Raw genomic sequence first — 17,457 nt, forward strand, 5'->3', positions numbered from 1 at the left:
ATTGTCTTCAGGTCACGCTATTGAAGCGTGCCTCGACTATTTGTTTTATCAAGTTTGGTGTTCATCAAGTTGTTCAAATTTATATCGTTTGTAGCCAGTTACGTTGTAATTTGTTTGTAGTACTACACAGTTCATATATACAGCGTATATTTACCCAACATAATTTTGGGTAAATTTGAACTTAAGTTCCAATTTGTTGGTTTAAGTTAAGTTTCCGAATTTTGGAGAAAGATTTTAAATTAAATCTTATTTCAAAACTAATGGAAAAAGTTGTTTGGTCAATCAATTATGAAGGTGAGAATTTATTTAAATGTTATTGGATTTTTTTGTTACTATATTGCTTTTTATTTTCTTTTATAATTAATGTAATTCTTTATTCCAAATGTTTGGTAAAAAAATAATAAGCTTCTTGATCATGGTAAGTGAATACCTTACAAAAATTTTAATAAAATTAATTATAAATAGCAAATTAATCCATTATCAAAATATAGCAAAATGTTGGAATGCAAAGTTTTTCCTACAATTTTTTTAAAATCATTTAATTATAATTTATGATGGAATTTCTAATGTTTTGTAACTTCTCATCATCTATTACTATATAAATATAAGTTTTTTCTACAATTTTATTCACAAATACTTAGAGATCCATTCATTATTATTTTTAGGGTTAATCTAGAAAGTCATAGTTACAAAATTTCAAGTAATTAGTTTAATTACAAATATGAAATCAAATTAGTAAAATATTTTTTATTTATTGAGGGTGAGAATATATAACCAAAATAATAATATGCTTTTAACTTAGGTAAATATTTTTGTTAATAATTAAAATATAAAATACTTATATATATTTTATTGATATATTAAAAATAATAAAATGCAACTTAAACTTCATTAAAAATGTTAAATGATATAATGCTATGTATATGCACTTTAAAGGAATTAAATGAATGGAATGCAAAAAGTTATAAGGTAAAAGCTTTGTATTCATATACATAAATTAATTATATAATTAAATATTTGTATATAAATATATTTAATGGAAGAATATGAAAGTTTTAGAATGTTAAAAGTTTGTGTATTTATTAAATGAATGATCAGTGGTTTATATAGACAAGCAAGTGAATAAAACAATACAAATATACAATTGTGAAAAGACTAATAACAACCTAACAAACTGTAGAAAAATAGCATTCTATTTTTGAAAGTTAACTCCTGTTTGGAACCGTTGATTTGCAAAGGAATTCCAAATCATATTGATTTTTAAACTATTTCCGTTGTTTGGTGCGACAAGGTTTTTTGTCAAAAAAATTTATTTTCCAAATAGGTCAGATTTGGAAGGATTTGAAATTAATACGTAAGAAAGATCCAAATTTACCCTCTTTTTAGGAGAAAAAATAAATTTTCCATTTTTTTAAATTTATTCACATCACTCTACCCTACACCCATATAATTATTTTCTGAATATTTTTCTATGCAAATTGTCAAGCATACTACAAATTTTTTTTTGTCTTTCTACCTACGTCTTTTTGGATCACCATTCAATCAAAATCCAAGTAGATTTCCTATTTTGTTTGATGGTCTCGATCAGTTTTATTTTCTTTTTATTTCAATTTTTATAAGACTAATTAGGATCAAAAGAATTTCAGTTCCAAATAAGATGGGATTTGCAAAGAGAGTTTGATAAAAATTTCTTTTAAACTATCTTTATATATATAGTTGATGTATTGTTTTGTAATTCTTGGTGCATGTTATTGTGTTTTAGTATGATATTTGTTATGTTAGTTTTTTTTTTAATAAGGAAGTATGAGCACAACAGTCAAAAGAAAAGAAATGAAAAATACAGGAAAATGGGTTAACGGTTTAAGTTTTTTTAGTTTATAAACATATTGATTATTTTCGTTTAGATTTAAAAATTAATATTTCAATAAAAAATATTTACAAATATGTTTTTGCTTTTTCTAAAAATTTAATTGAAAGTTTTAATTTATTAAGTTGATTTGATTAAATTATTATATTTCATATAAAAATATTATATTATTATTAATATAATATTATAAAATTATAAGGGTATAATAGTCAAATGATATACTTTCTTTTCAATTCTGGTCAACATCCAAACAAGAAATTTTAATTTTAATTATATTTAGAATCAATTTGGTTCCAAACACAAGGAGGAATTCGAAATCCTTTCCATTATTTAAAATCTTGTAATTGATGGAAAATATACATACATGCACAGTGGAAGTGAGCAAAGATCGAAATAACAATCTAGATGCATATTACAACCTAGGATTAAACATATATGATCATACATTATAATGCTTAGAGAAAGGTAAAGAAAATTACATACCTTTGTAGCTTTTTAAATTTCTTCAAATAGCTCCAATGAGGACCACCAGGAGGTTTTCCTAGCTATTCTCAAGGCTTGGAATAGAGTGGTGGGACTCTTCTTAGAGAAGAAAAATTTTAGAGAAATATGGAGCTAAAATGAGTTATGTAAGTCTTTTGAAAAACATGAAATGACCAAAGGTTCCAAGAGCTTTCATGTTTGAAGAAAGGCTTTCTTAAATAGGCAAATTACATGCAACTCTTGCATTTCTAAGTTCACCAAAAGCTTACAACACATACTCCACTCATGCATGGCATGGCTAAGTGTCAAAATGCATGTCTAAGTTCACCAAAAGCTTACAACACACACTCCACTCGTGCATGTCATGGTTAAGTGTAAAAAAGTGGATTTTTTTTAGATTATTTACAACACACACACTCAACAAGTTTGTGGAATTTTCCACCAACTTGGTTAAAAATATTATTTTAATCTTTTTAGTCAACCTTTGACTTTCTTAAGTCAAAGTCAACTATTTGACTTTTTCCAAAATTCGACTGTTTGACGAAATTCATGCCTCCGATTATGAATCCGCATTCATAATTTTAATATTTAAATCCTATTTAAATATTTTGACTAAATTTCTCAATTTATATCATATATCAATTACTTAATCATATCTCATATGATTAACCTAATTCGTACGATTCGAATTATTCCTTCAAATTATTCCAAGTTTATTCCTATATGAGCTAGCCCCTACAGATCATGAGCTCCAACGATCCAAGATTAACTGGTTAAACTCTTTAACCTAGTTAACCAACATTCGTTAACTACCGGGTCACTCCACTAAAGCCCGTAGCTGCATTCTCCTCACTGTAGATATATTATGTCTATTTGATATAACCATGATCGGTAAGTCGACCCTTCACAAGTTGTTCGTAATTACAACTGGGTCAAAATACTGTTTTACCCCTTTAATTACCTCTTGTTCCTTAAGTCCCACTAATCCTCTAATGAACAATGATTTGTAGTCCAACTATCAAATCAAAAAATCATCTTAAACCTTTTGATGAGGGTAGCGCCAATTATTCAAGACCTGGATTCAGCCCTTAAGAGAACAACTTCTCTACTATCCCATAATGGGGTAGGAGTAAATTTCTTCTTGCACCCTATGTCCCTAGCTATTTACCTAGTCTTACCCCTAAAATGGAAGGCTTATTGAGCCAGCGTTGTTGAGCTGCTCTCACTCATGCAGATCTAAGGATAATCCCGAGTAAACAGAAGTTCATGGTTAGCTTAAGATTAAGATCGAGTTACCTAGGCCATCATAGTCGAGATAGTTAGTTTCAGACAGTAAACGGCGTTATAAAGTAAAAGTGACTATCTCATGGTCTGGTCTTATACAAACTCTTTGCACAGGACGCCCCCACTCACATGCTTCACATGAATGAATTAGGATCACATCGTTTGTACTAGCTACATAAAGTGGGCCGCATCCATAGTGTCCCCAGAATAAGGTACCTAACCTTATTCCTATACTATAGACCATTTAGACTGTTAACTCAAACTTGATCCATATTTATGTCTCTACATAAAGTTTGAGTCTCATGTAATAGTCTAGGATCCTTAGTTTTGGATTTAGATCTAGTAAGAACATTTTATTGGATCAATAACTACTTATTGATTATAACTTTCAATAATAACTTTATTGAATGATAAAAGTATATCTGACATTCATAAATTATGAGTTTTTGGATATAAAATCCAACAGGAATTTGAAATCATTTCCAAGTAATTCTAGACGCCAAATGGAGGATAAGTTTCCAACTTGATGGAATTAAATTGTTCCATTAAGTTTTGCATAAACAACTTTTTCGTCCGAGTGGGTAGATAAATGACTCTGCTCCAATTTGAGTTAAAACCTTTGAGAGTGTAGGTTTTGATCTATATTGATTGCTCCACTTACGAAATTTGAGGCTTGTCGTGGCTTTATACATTTTCTTCTAATTTTTTATTTTTAATAATTTGTTTCCTTTTTTCAAGCTAGTACAATCACGTTGGTCATGTATTGATCAGTATTGATAGTTGTTCCATGTTGTTTCTTTCTCTGTTGCTCTCATACCATGATAAAGTTGTCCCTCAAGCAAAACTCGTCAAACAAAATTGAAATTTTGGGACTCTTCTTAGGTCTCCTCCAATTATATAAACTATTATCCTTAGATTTGAGTCGTTTTTAATCCTTTTCCTATTCTATTTTGTTTTTTTTTGTTTTTTTGTTTTTTTTAATGTAACATCTTTATTTAAGCTGAACTTATCCAATCAATCAATATTTCCTAAAAGAGAATAATAAAAAATAAATATATTAAGTAAATATATGCCAATCAAGAAAAATCAAGATTATACATCAAGTTAAACCACTAAAATATCTTATAAGGATATGAGATGCTACATCTTTGATATTTTATCCAACGATAAACATTATAAAAGATTTATGGCTGAATAATTCTTTAGTACTATCCAAGAGAAAGTAAGAAATCGTTACTCAATTGCTTAAGTTTTACAGCCACACGAAACTGAAATATAAAGGCACAGAAGACTACAATGGGTAGTTACATCATCATAGGCCTACACAAGGGAAGAGTTAATACCACTGTAATGACATAAATGAATCACATAAGGTAAGAATTGATATGGAAATGAGAATAAGGAGAATTTACTACAATGGATTAGTCAGAGGGAAAATGGTTGTGACGAGCTGTCAAAAAAGAGTCGTTGCTGTTATTATGAAGATTTTGGTGAGATTTTGTTGTTGATGTGCTGGACCCATTCTGCTGACAGTATAGTGGTATTAATTGTTTGACATCGTTACTCAAACTGAAGGTAGTGGTAGAACGAACGCCCAGTTTGTTTCTGAGACCCTTGAAAACAGCTTTGGTGAGTGGTTTAGTGAGGATGTTTGCGATTTGGTGATTGGAGGGAACGTATTTGGTGATGAGAGATCCAAGCGCCACCTTTTCACGAACAAAGTGGTAGTCCATCTCGATGTGCTTTGTCCTTGCATGGAAGACTGGATTTATGGACATGTGAAGAGCACTCATGTTGTCACAATATAATTGGGGCGTTTGAAGTAGTGGAACACCAATGTCGCAAAGGATGAAACCGATCCATGTTAGTTCCGCTGCTGTGCTTGCCATGGCCCTATATTCTGCCTCTGAACTTGATCGTGCAACTGTCGGTTGTTTTTTTGATGACCAAGAGATGAAGTTGGATCCGAGATATATGCAATAACCAGTGGTACTTCGTCTCGTCAATTTACAGCCTCCCCAATCTACATCACAAAAACCGTATAGGTTAAGGGAGCTATGTTTGTAAAAGGTTATACCATAGTCTATTGTTCCTTGAACATAGCGAAGGATCCTCTTGACAGCTTTGAAATCCTTAGTGATAGGTTGTTGTAGGTGTTAGCACACTCGATTGACAGCTTGTACTATGTTCGGCCGTGTGAGAGTAAGATACTACAGAGCCCCTACTATGCTCCTATATTGTTTAACATTTGTGGGTTGCATATCAGTTGGATTCTTGTGTTGAAGTTGCCATAGGTGTGCTTATGGTGGAGACTCCTGCCATTTTGGTTTTAACGAGAAGATCTCGAGCATATTTTTCTTGAGAGAGCATAATTCCCTTAGAGGTAGATTTGACCTCAATGCCAAGGAAGTAGTGAAGGGAGCCTAGGTCCTTCAAGGAGAATTCTGAACCAAGAGTTTGTATAAGTTGCTGGACGTGAGAGTTATTGTTCCCTGTAAGAATAATATCGTCAACATATACCAGCATAAGTGTTAATGTAGATTTTTCCTTGTAGACAAACAGAGAAGGATCAGATTGACAAGAAGTAAAACCAATGTGCAGGAGAAAATTAGCTAATCTATCAAACCACGCTCTAGGTGCTTGGTTTAGCCCATAAATAGATTTTTGGAGCTTACACACAAGAGAAGATTTGTGAGGTGGTGAGTTTTGAGGATAGATAAAACCTGGTGGTTGCTCCATGTACACATCTTCCTTTAGAAGACCATGTAGGAATGCATTTTTCACATCTAGTTGACGTAGAGGCCAACTTGCACTAGTTGCTATTGATAGAATTAACCTGATAGTTGTTGGCTTGACAACTGGACTGTATGTTTATTCATAATGAAATCCTTCCATTTGAGTGTAACCTTGAGCGACCAACCGTGCCTTATATCGATCGATAGTTCCATCTTCCTTATATTTGGTCTTGAATATCCATTTGGACCCAACTATGTTGGTGTTTAAAGGTCTGGGCACAAGTTTCCACGTGTCATTTTGTAAGAGAGCTTGCATTTCCTCTTCCATAGCTACTTTCCAATGCGGTAGAGTCAACGCCATCTTGTAGTGCTTTGGTTCTGAGTCTTGAATGTTGCCAATGAGAGCGTGACTTTTGTTGTCCCTCAAGACTTCAACCTCTTGTGCAAGATTTGGATCAAGAGATGGATCTTTGTTTAGCTTATGTCTTGTGATCATTTTATGGCTTGAGGGTTGACATGCTGTTGTGCCAAAGGGAATGGATTGAGTTGTTGCCTCGTCAGTTTTTTCTCTTGGTGGTAAGGTCGATCCTGTAGATACAAATGGCAAATCAATAAAGATATGTTTGCTTATATCAGGAACACTACCAAACCTTGGATGGACAGGAACGTTAGACAAAACAGTAGAGAAATTTAGAGGTAGATCTGTGTTTTTAAGAAAGGTGTTTAATGTTGGCAGTTGATGATTTTGATCTTCTATTTGATGTTCGATAGAGGTGTCATCGGCTGCCTTATCAGGTATGTCTTGTGATAGAGAAGTTTGTCCTGTAGGAGCAAGAGATAGATCAATGATAATGTGATTACTCGTGTCAGATATGTTATCATAATCTGTGATAGTAGTAGCTAAAGTTGAAGGAGAGTTTATGTGTTGAGGTGAGGTATTTAGTGATGGCACCAGCTTATGGGCTTGGTCTACATCATTGTGATCCATAGACACTTGTGACTCAGGTTCTGTTGGTGAAGCAACCATTTGTTCAGTGTGAGTTTGTTGCTCTTCTTGCCATATGTATCTTCCCTTTGGTTTAGTCACATTGGTAAACTCATGTTGTTTTTCTGTCATTTGTGAGATGGGTGTGTTGATAATTTTCATATGCCTTTCCGAGTTCTCCATTGCTTTGCCTTCGTCGTCATCAAGAAGTTCCATATTTGGTAGGTTATCCTCGTCCATCGTGCCTGAAAAATCAGAAACAACTAAAGGAAATGTGCTCTTGGTGGAGCTGTTAGTGAGTTTTTTATCATAAGGAAAGAACTCTTCATCAAAGACAACATGCCTTGAAATATAAACCCGGTTGTTTGTAGGGTCTAAGTATCGATATCCTTTATGAATCATACTATAGCCGATAAAAACACAAGGATATGTTCGTTTACTAAACTTATTCTTGTTGGGATTGTTTCTTAGATATGGAAAGCATCTACATCCAAACACTCTCAAGTTATTGTAACTAGGTTCTTTTCCATAAAGTTTTTGAAATGGTGAGTTCATGCTTAGAACTTTGGAGGGCATTCGATTTATTAGATAAACAGCCGTAAGAAAAGCATCCACCCAATATTTTAGAGGCATATGAAATTCAAATAAAAGTGAGAGGCCGGTTTCAACTATGTGGCGATGTTTCCTTTCAACTACTCTATTTTGTTGAGTGTAAGGACATGAAAATTGATGATGGATGCCACTTTGTTCCAAAACATTTTTAAAGGACTTGGATTGAAATTCCCCCCCCGGAAAACCTTAATCTTTCTTTCAAATTGATTTTCCACAAGGAGTTTGAAATTGATAAAGCAAGATAGGAACTCAGATTTTTTCTTCAAAGGGTAGAGCCATACATATCGAGAATAATCGTCTATAAAACTAACATAGTATTTGAAAAATTGGCAAGAAGAGATCGGAGCTGGTCCCCATAAATCACAATGAACTTTATCTAAAGGTTTTAAAGCATAAGTTTTATTGGAATTGAAAGACAACTTGCAACTTTTGCCTAATTGACAGCTAACACAAACTAGTTGTTTCTTTGTCCAACAAGTGACATTGATCAACTGTTTATTAGCAAGAGTTTTTAAAAAATAATTATTCAAGTGGCCTAATCTCTTCTGCCACACAACATAAGATGTTTTATTTAAAACAGTAGTAGTAGTAAAGGCTGCAGCAGTATTTTTGACATACGGCTGCAATTCTCCCAGCTTGTAAAGACCATGCTTTTCATATCCTTCAGCTAGAATTAACCCCTGTGGATCCTTCCAACAAATTTGTTAGCATAGAAGGTTATTGAACAATTATTATCCTTCGTTAATTTACTAATTGACAATAAATTTTTTTTCATAGCAGGTACAATTAGAACATTATTTAAAGATAAGTGTCCTTCAGAAGTTCCAAAAGTGGTGTGTCCAGTGTGAGTAATGTGTAAACCATTTCCATTCCCTACATAGATCTTATCAGCCCCTTTATAAGGTTGTAAGAATTGGATTTTACCTGGATCATTTACCACATGAGAAGTCGCTCCAGAGTCAGCATAGATATTATTGTCCGCAACTTCATTTAAAGTCAGGGCAGTAAGTGCTTCAGGTATTTCATCGGATTGGTAAGCATGATCAAATCTATTCCAACATGAATTCCAATGCAGTGTGGTTATTCTTACCACATATTTGACGGATCACTAGTTTCTCTTGTTTGAAATCTGCACTTCCATTTGAGTGTTGATGAGCATTATTCATCTTCTGTGAAACAATTCCTTGCTTATAGCTTATTTGATTCTTTGGGTGTTTACTATGATAAAAGCCTCTTCCCCTTGATGAAAATTGTCTGCCTCTTCCTCTGCTCCTTCCTCGATTTGAGAAAAATGCTTGATTTAAATTCACTTGGCTGGATCTTTCTTCTTCTTCATCAGTAAGAAATTGGTCATGTGCTTTCAAGGCAAGAACAAATTGATTGTATGAAGGATAGGGGGCTTTAGATAACATGGCAGTTCGAAAATCTTTATATTTGATTCCTAATCCTCTTGCCAAATGGAATACTTTGGTTAAGTCATCCAATGGCTTTTTCATGGCTGATAATCTATCACACAAGTTTTTGAACTTTCTAATGTACTCATCCATAGATAAGGAGCCCTTCTTTAATGTGAGAAGAGCCTCATTTAGATGTATTTCATTTTCTTTTGTCATGGTGAGTAACAATTCTTCAAGAGAGTGCCATACCTCTTTTGCCGTTTCAGTCCCTTCAAGTAGAGTCAACACATCTTCTGCAATGATTCCTAGTAACCATGAAGTTAAGAGGCCATCATTGTTGATCCAAGTGCGTACTTGTGTACTGATTGCTGATTCTCCCTCTTTTCCTTTGCATTCATCAACGACAGGAGCTTCTTCCAAGAGGTGATGTTCCAATCCCAATGTTCTGATTAGAGGTAACACTTGCGATTTCCACAACAAGTAATTTGAAGAGTTTAATTTTAGGGAGATAAGGCTGGAACATTGGTGGAAAGATTGCACAGTCAATAGGTTTTCTGGTAAAGCCATGACAGTAAGGAAAAAAATGCAGAGTGAGGTAGGGAAAGGTGATGTAGAACGTGACAGGATCTTCAGTCTTTCTGTGCGTGCTCTGATACCATAAAAGATTTATGGCTGAATAATTCTTTAGTACTATCCAAGAGAAAGTAAGAAATCGTTACTCAATTGCTTAAGTTTTATAGCCACACGAAACTGAAATATAAAGGCACAGAAGACTACAATGGGTAGTTACATCATCATAGGCCTATACAAGGGAAGAGTTAATGCCAGCTCTAATGACATAAATGAATCACATAAGGTAAGAATTGATATGGAAATGAGAATAAGGAGAATTTACTACAATGGATTAGTCAGAGGGAAAATGGTTGTGACGAGCTGTCAAAAAAGAGTCGTTGCTGTTATTATGAAGATTTTGGTGAGATTTTGTTGTTGATGTGCTGGACCCATCCTGCTGACAGTATAGTGGTATTAATTGTTTGACACATTAAAATGTACGTAACAATGTCGATCCATCTTTAATTCCTTATTAAAAAAAAGAAAAAAAAAGAAGAAGAAACAGATTGAATCAATGGATGAAATTGTACACTTTGCTTACATACATATAATTGAATGTGTGTCCACAATTCATATATTAACAATATATAAGAACAAAAAAGAAAAATATAGAATTACAACAGCATTGAATAATAATGAAAAGAACATTTTCTTTTCCCTAAATTAATTATATACCAAAGTTCCCATCAATGCCTCTGGCTTCTTTTCCTTTGGCCCTCAAATATATATATAAGGAAGCTAGCTCCAAACCAGAGAGATTAAAATTCTTGTTTTTAAAACTACAAGAGCATTGTAGAATTAATTTATGCTTAAGCAGCACCAAACCCTAAGTTTGAGGGTTTGAAATCAAACCCCTTCTGCTTCTTTTTTTCATTTTTTTTAATTTTATTTTTCCTCTGATCTGTACAACATATTTCCCCACAAATTTTCCTTATTTTTCTCCCAAGGATTGCATTACTGAACATGCCACAGCTTGAGCCCAATGTCTTAGTTTTGCCTTCACTTGCTTTGGGTCTTCACCTGCATTCAAAGAAAAGAAAAAGTGGGTTCATTAAAATATATATATATATATATATATATATATATTTATGATTTAAAAAAAACAGTAAGTATAAAAATATATGTATTTTAAATGAATAAGTTAAAATCTGAATTTTTAGGTTTATTCTATTTTGGTATTGAACTTTGAAAATATATATTTTAATTTTCGGAATTAAAAAATAAATATTGGTTCTTCCCATCATTGTGTTGTTGATCAAGCACTAGGTACTCATGCGGGCATGAATTGAAACTACTACTAGAGATACAACTTAAAAAACAAAAAAAAATTCTACTTTGTTTACGGGGAACTTTTAAGTAGGGTAGTTCGAACCTCTAATCTCATAAGAATGAGTATATACTTTAATCGTTCATGTTAGTATTTACATGAAATTTAAAGCATGTAAAAAAACACACGTTTTTAGTATCCTTCCATTTTGGAAGATTGTTCTTTCAATATTTATTGATAACATTATTCGGATTTGTTTTATTTTCATAATTGTAATGATGAATACCTAAACTAAAAATACTATTGTACTCGAGAGCTATATGAAATAATAACATAATATTGTTTTTTGAGTTGGAATTAATGAGTACATATTATACTTTAGATCACTAGCTACGTCTGAGATTTGTCCATGGAAGTTTGTTCTACTTGATGGTATAGAATTTAGGTTGATTCTTAATGAGAATTATATGGAATTTTTAAAGAACGATTTAATATATACATTCTAAAATTACAAAAACTAGACATTTATAAAGGAACTTAATTACCAAGATTAAAATATTGCAAAGGCTAAATATAAAAGTCGAGGGACTAAAGCGACCCTAACTCAGCGTAATTGACATATATTACTGTTGTAGGTTCAATCTCCCACTCCCACACATGGTACTAAAAAAAAGTATAAAAGTTGTGATATATATTATGGACCAAAAGATTGGAAGTCGAATTCCGTTTAACTTGAAAAAATAGCCAAATATATCGTTTCAATGTTAAAAGAAAATGAAAAAATAAATGGCTATTTCAAACTTGAACGTTGAGACACTTCTTTATTTATTTTATTTGAATCTCCAAAAAAAAGAACAAAAAATCATTCAAACATTTAATTTCTGTTTTGGAAAATTATGTTTATTCTCTATCAAAACCTTTTAAGTTTCTGGTCAAAAAAATAAAAAAATCGTTAAGTTTAAAAAAATAATAATAATAAATAACAAAACGTAATTTTCAAAAACTTGTTCTTGTCTTTTAAATTTTAATGGTGAGAAACTACATATATATGCACGTACAGTTTATCATATATAATCTTGATTTTCAAGAGATAAAAAACTAAAGACAGAGAGTAGGGTTCAATAATTTGATCTCCTAAATAAAAGGGATAAATTTCAAAGGAAGATGTTTAGAAGTTATCTTCTTACCTGGGCTGCAAACCCTCCATGTATCAGAATCACTCTTAGGGCTCTCAAATGATGAAGACCTTCCGCCGAGAGACGACGTCGAGGCGCTGCTCTGCGGTGTCGACACCGGGCTCGGTGAAAGCTGTCTGTTAACCGCAAAGTAGAGGTCGAGTGCCGGCAACGTCCCACACAGCTTGTGCGCGCCATCTTCCTCATTGAACGCAAACCCTAGCTCAATGCATCCTTTCAGCTCGTTCCAATCCTCGTCCGTCAGGTCGTCCCTATCGGTCACACCGTTCCTTTTGCGTTCTGGTCGGAGCATCTGCCGTCGTCGCTTCTCCCACGCGAGGTCGCGAGGCGTCTCGCACATGGAGAGCTGCTTCGATAGACGCTTCTTGTTCTTCAGGCGCGGTGGTGCCAATGCCATGTGCTTCAGCTCGTCCTCCGATTCGCGTAACGATGGGCACGATGGTGACGACGATAGCGTCGAATGCATCCTTTGCAAGGTTCTCCTGTCCATTGTGAACTAGTGTTATAGGAAGAAAAGGAGGGTGGCGGTGGCGGCAAAGTGACGACCCGCCAGCCGCATACGAGAGGGGCCGGGGTCGGGGACGGGAGGACGGCGAGTCGTGAATTGGTTTTTGTGTGAGAATGGGAAGAAGGACACAGCCAGCCCGACCGAGTGAGGGCAGAGAAGCTGGCGAGGGCTTTAATGGGGAGAAGAAGAGAAGGATTTGGAGAAGGGATGGCTAAGCTTTTGCTGCCTTCCATTCCTTCATAACAAACATCCTCAGTTTCAATACCTTTATTTAGTTAATTTCTAGTTTTCTATACATAGAATTTTACAAAGGGCCTTAGCTTCTACATTTTGAAGAGTTCAGCTTCCACAATATGCTTTTTTTTTTTTTTTCAAATCTTATCAAATTTTGTAAATACGTTTGCACTATGTTTTTACTGAAATTTTTCGTCATTACCCTTGTACTTATTTGGTGAAAGTCAACTTTACGTTTGCTCCATGGTAAAAATTTACTTGGGATTAGGATTGTTATGTAAAAATGTTAGAGAATTGTGTCTTAAATTTCATATAGTGCAAGATCAGTGAAACAAAGAACAAGGCAAAAAATAAAAATAATAAAAATCACTTTCTTGAAATATCCGTTTTTACCCTTGTATTTATTTGGTGAAATGTCAACTTTGAGTTTGCCTACATGGTTAAAATTTGCATGGGATTAGGATTGTTCGGTAAAATATTAGAGTTATGAGTTCTAAATTTCATATATTACAGGAGGACGAAATAATAAAGCGAATAAAAGAGAGGAACAATAAATTTCTTGAAATACCCTTGTACTTATTTAGTAAAAGTCCACTTTTAAGTTCTCTCCATTGTTAAATTTGCATTCAGAGTGGTAAAATATAAGAGTTTCTCACGGACTGACTTTTTGTTGGGAAAATTACCGCCTGTTACTGGGAAAATTACTGCCGGTTACTATGCACACTAATTAGAAACCCTTTCTTCCCCGTAGTTATTCAGTGAATCTCAGTAAACTATACAATAAAAAATAAAAGGAAGTACATGAATGACACAAGATTTATACTGATTCACCCAACTACAGACTACGTCCAATCTTTCACTACACTCGTGTTCTATATATATTTGCGATAATACAATGGACCTCACAAATAGCACTACAACAATAGCTACTTAGGAATACAAAATAAAAATCTCAATAACCTCACGAGAACGGGCTGCCCACAATGCTCTCTACAAACCCTTTTTCTACTTTTTCTTCTCTACTAAAAAACTACTGCCACCATTTAATTTTTATTCCTCTAAGCTGTCCTCAAAATTATGTGCGACAATACACAAAGTTTCTTCAATTCTCGACTAGGTAAAAAATAAAGAAAACTCCATATACATATATTGTAATGCCCGCATTACCTATAAGGGTATTTTCAAGACTTTATATTATTATTGTTTTTTTAGGTAAGCTAGTCAAATCTAATTAGCTTTATGCCAATACACTTTAATCAAATCCTAGTTAATAATTGTAGGCTTCTAATACTCTAACTAATTAAGCTCAAGTTAATTTTATTTACTTATTAAAAAGAAATTTACAACAAAATTTAGTGATTCATCTTATCAATGTTTAATTAATTATGTATGTTAATAAAAAATAAATATGCATAAGAGATTAATAAGATTAGCGAGATTATAATTGTATTTAAGTAACAAAATTAACAATACTACTTTAGTAGTTAGATAAATATTGCGAAATATGGTAATTGTAATGGTAGCATTATTTGAGTATTTATAAAGTTTCATACATTTTATCCAAAGTTTTATTTTAAGGTAATTAACCAAGTAAAGCCCCATATTACCTTTATTTTACTCTTTATTTTTCTACATTAATTAAATTAACTTAATTAGGGTAATATAGAAAGTTTTATTTAACTCATAACCATGATTAGGCAATATAACTCACCTTCCACTAACCATGATTAGGCAATATAACCCACCTTCCACCCAAGAGACACATGTAGTAATTAAGTTAGTTAGGAAGACCAAAAAACACTAACAATCCCATTAAGTAATTGGCCATGCATGAGGAGAGAGAAGAAGTTTGTTCCATCTTCCAAGATTCATGTTTGTTTCATTTTCCAAGTCATTCTCCTTAAGTTATCTATGTTTGTTTCATTCATTTTCCTCCAAGAACATTTCTAAACAAATCTGAAAATTTCCTCTCAATCATCTATCCTATGTTTTAAATCACACCTTAGAGGAGTTTTGGTTGCTTTTCCAAGTCCCTTCAAGGATCGTTCATTATGGTTTTGTCTTTTCGGTAAGAACGGTTTCTTTTAGTCTAGTTTTGTAAGTAGATTTTTCCTAATAATTTTTATAGAACCTAAGCATGTTCATATCCATTTTCTAAGGTTTCCATCATCATTTCAAGCTCTCTTAGTTGCTGGAAATTTTCTCTTTTTATTCTTTACGGTAGAGAGGAAAACGCACCAACGGTAAGCATCATTCTTCCTTGTGTAAATTATTTTAAGGGTTCATTATTAAGATAAAATAGGTACTGTTTACGCCTTATTTTTGTTGATTTGAGATCTGAAAATCTGAATTTAAAAGGTCCTAAAAATGTTCATAAAATTGCTTCATAACGGTTTTTAACGGTTTATGTTATTTTCATAGTTTTAGCTTGTTTAGTATCAAATTTTGGATTGTTAATTCTGAATTTTTGAGACCATGACCAGCACCTTTAAACTAACCTAAAATGTATTTGAATGCATTAAAATTAATTTTTATGATTAGTTTTACCTACGGTTTAAAATTGTGAAAACTAGTGCTACGTGTTTTCTCTATTTTTTTTTTGTAAATTTGCAAAATCAGTAAATTATTTTTATCGATATTATAGTATATAAATCAGAGGCTAATATGAAGATTTAATATTACTTTTCACAAATTTATATATATATTTTATGATTATTATGGACTAGGTTAATTATTAAGGGATTTCTACTAGAAGAATAGTGACCATATCTAGTTACGAGAACTTATTGGAGAAAGTTTAGTTTAGGTAATTGAGTCCTAATTTTAGTTGGGTTAATTGTTATTAGGAAGCTTTAAAGAATTTCTTTTAGTTTGCGAAGTTCAGGTAAGTGGATTCTATCATAAGTTACCACCTTGTATGTTTTGTTGTATTATTGTTTGATTGTAAGTGAATTATGTTATGTGTTGCATTGTTTTGTTATTGAATTATGTTATTCATATTGCTTACATATATTTTGTTATTGAATGGTGACGGTGGTTAAATTTTATGTATTACAAAACATGTTATAATTCTATGGCTTTCTCATGTCATTTTAAGTATGTTTAATAGCAAATCATGTTTAGGTAAAACATGACATAATATGTGATGCATTGCATTCGTAGTGAAGTTAGTAATCTTATGTGTCATGGATTTAGGTAAGATTAATGTTATGCATGAAATACCCAAATTAAGCAGTTATGTTATGCAGCTAGATGTATGATATGACATGTATGGTTTCTGCTAAAGGTTGGGCCCTAGGAAACAAATTAGTTCATGTTAATGGTATTTATGGGGGGTAATTACCCTATAAATATTACATGCAGAATTGACGGTATGGTATGGGGTATTTCTGTATAGCATGGCGCCAAATTAAGGATTTAGATATATAAGTTTATGCTAGCAAGCACGAGTATGTTAAGTTATTCGTTGGTTTATATGTTAGGTTGAGATATGCATGCATATAAGCATGATGTGTGTGTTTTAGCATGAAAGGTTCCTTATGATGGGAACTACTTAATGGGTATAATTTTTTTTATACTTATACCATGTTGTTTCAATTTTTTTACAGATAGTTACATATTTGACGAGAATAACGTCGATGATGACCTGGGCATTGACGAGGAGGAGATATGAGACACAGTTGAATTTTATTTATAATCTATACTTTTAATTATGACTATACCACATTTTTACTTGTTTTATTTAAGGATAATAACTTTGTGATTTCCGCTGCTAAAGATTTATAAGTTAAGTTTTATTAAGTTATCGTTTTCATTTTTAGATGAAAATACAAGTTTTTATCTTATTTTATTTTAATGAAATTATGTTTTATGAGTAATTATCTCAATATTATATTATTAATGACATATAAAATTTGGGGTCATTACATATATAAGGTCACAAACTTAACCAACAAGAAAAAACGGTTTAGTGATTTATGTATTTTGGCTCCATTTTATCCCACCAATCTCCTGTTTACTGACAAAACACCTATCTCGCCTCCCACTATAAAAATAGTGTCAATTTTCTTGCACTACAACAAAATTTGACTTTTAATAATAGGCATTGCCCGTGATTGAATGGAAACGATGACGGTCAAGTGACCGTCATCTATTCGATTGTCATTGTTTCTTTTCAATGACGGACGACGGGCAATGTCCATCATGAAAAGGTAACCATGACGGGCAATCATCGACATCTTTACGAGTGTCATTGTTTCATTTTAATGACGAGCGGT

At 32.7% G+C, this 17,457-nt stretch overlaps 1 protein-coding gene and 1 long non-coding RNA gene across 2 annotated transcripts; one reads left to right on the top strand and one right to left on the bottom strand.

The window, feature by feature from the left end:
- Positions 1-10,481: 10,481 nt before the first annotated feature.
- On the bottom strand, positions 10,482-13,116 carry LOC111022242 (1-phosphatidylinositol-4,5-bisphosphate phosphodiesterase epsilon-1, putative (DUF1685)). Its single transcript, XM_022299416.2, has 2 exons — positions 12,430-13,116; positions 10,482-10,995 (listed from the first exon to the last, which is right to left on the bottom strand). Exons 1-2 carry the CDS (start codon positions 12,926-12,928, stop codon positions 10,907-10,909), a joined length of 588 nt encoding a protein of 195 aa, XP_022155108.1. The 5' UTR covers positions 12,929-13,116; the 3' UTR covers positions 10,482-10,906.
- A 1,921-nt stretch (positions 13,117-15,037) lies between these two features.
- On the top strand, positions 15,038-16,981 carry LOC148210880 (uncharacterized). Its single transcript, XR_015791908.1, has 3 exons — positions 15,038-15,248; positions 15,340-15,423; positions 16,789-16,981. It is a non-coding gene; the product is annotated as an uncharacterized LOC148210880 (long non-coding RNA).
- The last annotated feature ends 476 nt before the right edge of the window (positions 16,982-17,457 follow it).

The sequence above is a fragment of the Momordica charantia genome (assembly GCF_013281855.1).
Source record: "Momordica charantia cultivar OHB3-1 chromosome 6 unlocalized genomic scaffold, Mcharantia_2.0 BLBB01000006.1, whole genome shotgun sequence".
Lineage (NCBI taxonomy): Eukaryota > Viridiplantae > Streptophyta > Magnoliopsida > Cucurbitales > Cucurbitaceae > Momordica > Momordica charantia.

What these genes read in the sequence shown, in the direction of transcription:
- LOC111022242 (XM_022299416.2), bottom strand. Translation starts at nt 12,928, where the DNA reads ATGGACAGGAGAACCTTGCAAAGGATGCATTCGACGCTATCGTCGTCA. An exon ending in ATGGAGGGTTTGCAGCCCAG is followed by an intron (nt 10,996 to 12,429) that starts GTAAGAAGATAA and finishes CTTTGAATGCAG; the next exon opens with GTGAAGACCCAAAGCAAGTG.